General features: G+C 44.8%; 1 protein-coding gene across 1 annotated transcript; it reads left to right on the forward strand.

Moving 5' to 3' along the window:
* The first annotated feature begins 870 nt into the window (after nucleotides 1-870).
* On the forward strand, nucleotides 871-3,801 carry LOC149838139 (uncharacterized). Its single transcript, XM_090007601.1, has one exon. The coding sequence runs from the start codon at nucleotides 929-931 to the stop codon at nucleotides 3,491-3,493; it is 2,565 nt and encodes an 854-aa protein (XP_089863727.1). The 5' UTR covers nucleotides 871-928; the 3' UTR covers nucleotides 3,494-3,801.
* The last annotated feature ends 225 nt before the right edge of the window (nucleotides 3,802-4,026 follow it).

The following is a 4,026-nucleotide window of genomic DNA, read 5'->3' on the forward strand; positions in this document are numbered from 1 at the left end:
TTCTTAATATCTTCTATATTTAGTAATGGGTTTATATATATATATATATATATATATATATATATATATATATATATATATAGAGAGAGAGAGAGAGAGAGAGAGAGAGAGAGAGAGAGAGAGAGAGATTGGGTAGGTGCTTAATGAAATATGCTTTGTATTAACATTTATTATAAATCAGTAACACTTTTTTGGAATCTAATCAATAAGCATTTCAAATAAAAACATGCCCCAAAGTTTTTTAAGCTATCACGTACCTATACCAATACCTCGTACCCGTTTCTGGCAACTATATGAAAATGACATCTCCAAAGGGAGACGCGCCAGTCATCTCATAAAATTGGAAGACGTTGTTTGGTTATTAATATTCGAATATGGATCCTCAATACTTTATCCAATAACTGCTATCCAAACCACCATAATTAATTGATGGATTAAGAGCATGTCTAAGTTAAACCCGAGGTCCAAAGCCCATAATTCAATTATCTTGTTTTATCTAGATTGATGGAAGGATATCAATCAATACTCGAGCATAAGAACTAAACCTATCCCCTCCCCCACTACTAAAAAAGATTGTCCTAAACTACCTAGCTTCCATAAATTAAGCCTAAGACTAATCTTATAATCCAATTATAGGAGAGTTGGTTTTTGAAAATAATATTATAATCCAATATTGAAAATTTGAGTTTTGTGAGAACTCATCCAAACGAATTACCGATTACCAAAGCTAGATTGAATGGGTTGACAACTTTAACACCAAAAACCGGATATTCCACCCAATTTTCCAGTTCAAATCCAAATCCAAATATCCTACATGAAATTGGCTCTCTCTTCTTATAAACCTTTCTCACTCACTCCCCCAACCGGGCCGCCATCACTCCTGTTCCCCTTCTCCCTCAAAACCCTAGAAACCCTAGAGAGAGAGAGAATGTCTCTATATCGCCTCCTCCTCCGGTCCCTCACCACCACCACCAGTGCAACCGCCCACCACCCATCTCCCTCTCATCTCCTCCCTGCCGTCCTCTCCCGCCACTTCGCCTTCTCCTCCGCCGAGGAGGCCGCGGCGGAGCGACGCCGCCGGAAGCGGCGCCTCCGAATCGAGCCCCCGCTCCACGCGCTCCGCCGCTCCCCTCCGCCTCCATCTGCCTCCTCTCTCCGCCTCCCGGACTCCACCTCCGCTCTCGTCGGCAACCGCCTGAATCTCCACAATCGCATCCAGACGATGGTACGCTCTGACCGCCTCGACGAGGCTGTCTCCACCCTCCGATCCTCCATGTTCTCCAATTGCCGCCCCACTGTGTTCACCTGCAACGCCGTGATGGGCGCCCTCCTCCGCGCCGGCCGCCTAGTCGAGGTCCTCCCCCTCTTCCAATTCTTCACGCGTTCCGGCGTCATCCCGAACGTCGTCTCCTACAACATCCTTATAAACTCCCACTGCGATTCAGGCGGCGTTGATGCCGCCCTCGACGTCTACCGCACCATCCTTGCTGATGCCCCCTTCAGCCCCTCCCCCGTCACCTACCGCCACCTTACCAAGGGGCTCATCGATGCCGGGAGGGTCCCCGATGCTGTCTCCCTCCTCCGGGAGATGCTTGCTCGTGGCCATGGCGCCGACTCCCTGGTCTACAATAACCTCATCGCTGCCTTCTTCGACATCGACAACATCCCGAAGGCGCTTGAGCTCTTCGAGGAGCTCCGAGAGCGCTGCGTGGTGTACGATGGGGTTGTCCACGCCACTATCATGGATCGATACTTCAAGAGGGGGATGGAGAAGGAGGCCATGGAGTCGTACCGGTCGTTGCTTGAGAAGAAGTTCAACATGAGCGCGGTCACCTGCAATTCGCTCCTTGAAGTACTGTGTAAATATGGGAGGATGGAGGAGGCGACCGATCTCTTTGATTCAATGCTCATCACGCACAAACCCCCAAATTTTATAGGGATGAATGTGGATACGTATAACATCATGGTGAATGCTCATTGCGATCGTGGGGAGTTTGCGGAGGCTATGGTGGTGTTGAGAAAGAAGGGTCCAAAGCCGTGTGTGCTTGATGCCTCGGCATATAACAATCTCATGAAGCGGTTGTGGGCAAAAGGAATGGTCACAGAGGTGGAAGAGCTCTTCCGGGAGATGCCTGAGAGCGGGGCAAGCTCAGATGTCGCCACCCTGGAGCTGATGGTCGAAGGGTACCTCACAGGGGACCGTGTGGATGATGCAGTAGATGCCTTTGGGAGGGTGGTTGATTCGGGGTTGAAGCCAGGAGCTTCTGTGTACAACAAATTTATCAATGAGTTGGTGAAGAGGTCTAGATTGGTGGAGGCAGAGCAGATTTTCATGAAGATGGCAGCGGGAGAGGTGAATCCTGACTCAGAGACATACACGATTATGTTGAACACATACTTGGGGAAGGAGGGGAAATTGGAAGAAGGGTGGAGATTGCTTGAAGAGATGGCTAAAAATGGAATCTTGATCAGCCCTGCTGTGCGAGAGATGGCCTCGGAAGTGTTTAGGAGGGAAGGAAGAATTGAAGAGTTAGAGAGACTTTTTCAGGTAAATGCCAATGCAAACATGAATCTACATGTGAAAACAAATGGAAATCCAAGCACGTATAGCGCTGCAAATGCCAACGCAAATCCAAGCCCATATAGTGCTGTGAATGGCCACCCGAATCCTTATGGGAATGTGAATGCAAATCCAAGACCATATGGAAATGTGAACAACAATCAAAATGCGTATGGGAGTGCAAATTCAAATCCAAGCCCATATGGGAATTTGAATGTGAACACCAATCCAAGCCCATATGGCAATTCGAGTGCAAGTCGGGGTGCATTTGGGAATCCAGCATCCAGTGCAAATCCAAGTTCATATGGCAATTCAAATGCAAGTCCAGGTGCATTTTGGAATCCAGGAGCAAATGTAAATCCAAGCCCATATGGCAATTCAAGTACAAGTCCAGGTGCATTTGTGAATCCAGCAGCAAGTGCAAATCCAAGTCCATATGTCAATTCAAATGCAAGTTCAGGTGCATTTGGGAATACAGGAAGAAATGCAAATCCAAGTCCATATGGAAATTCAAATGCAAGTCCAGGTGCATTTTGGAATCCAGCATCAAATGTAAATCCAAGTCCATATGGCAATTCAAATGCAAGTCCAGGTGCATTTGGGAATCCAGGATCAAATGTAAATCCAAGTCCATATGGCAATTCAAATGCAAGTTCAGGTGCATTTGGGAATCCAGGCGTAGATGCAAATCCAAGTCCATATGGCAATTCAAATGCAAGACCAGGTGCATTTGGGATCGCAGGAGCAAATGCAAATCCAAGTCCATATGTGAATCCTAGAGCAAACACAAATTGGTCCGATAATACATATCCAAATGCAAATCAAAACATGAATGCTAATACAAATTCTGGCGCCTCTCCTCCATTTTCTTCTTCTCCAGGTGAAATGGTAGAAAGTAAATTTTCGCCTCAAGCAGAACAGGTAGGAGTTTAAGAGATCACAAACACATGACAGCTTCTTTTTTTTTGTTTTCATTTTTGGATATTCATGTAACAAACTGGGTGTCGATGATAACACATCAATTGCACTCACATTGTCAGGACAATTTATTTATGCTAAAAGAATAGTACTGGTTGTCATGAAAGTATAGAGTTCTGTCTAGCAGCTACTCAGTTGTGGATGTTCAAAAGTTCTGTTTGCTGGCTAATGGACAGTTTTTACTGTGGTCAAGTGGGCATCTTAATGTCCATCTTAATGTAACAGATGTCTGAGATAACTTATTGAAGTTCCATTGTCATTTTTCTTTTGTTCTTGCTTTATGTTGTGAACTTCTAATATCTAACTTGAGCTTGTTTACTGGTAAGTGGTAAATTTCTTTCCCAAGTATAGATATTAATGAGGTTAGCTTATCTTTAAACATCACAAACTTCTAAATTATATGCTTATTATTATAAATAGAATAAGCATATAATTTAGTTAACGAAGTACAGCTTTCAACGATTGAAAGCATTAACTAAATGTGTATC

Source organism: Nuphar pumila, chromosome 5 (genome assembly GCF_984573655.1).
Source record: "Nuphar pumila chromosome 5, dmNupPumi1.hap1.1, whole genome shotgun sequence".
NCBI classification, from domain to species: domain Eukaryota; kingdom Viridiplantae; phylum Streptophyta; class Magnoliopsida; order Nymphaeales; family Nymphaeaceae; genus Nuphar; species Nuphar pumila.

What these genes read in the sequence shown, in the direction of transcription:
- LOC149838139 (XM_090007601.1), top strand. Translation starts at nt 929, where the DNA reads ATGTCTCTATATCGCCTCCTCCTCCGGTCCCTCACCACCACCACCAGT.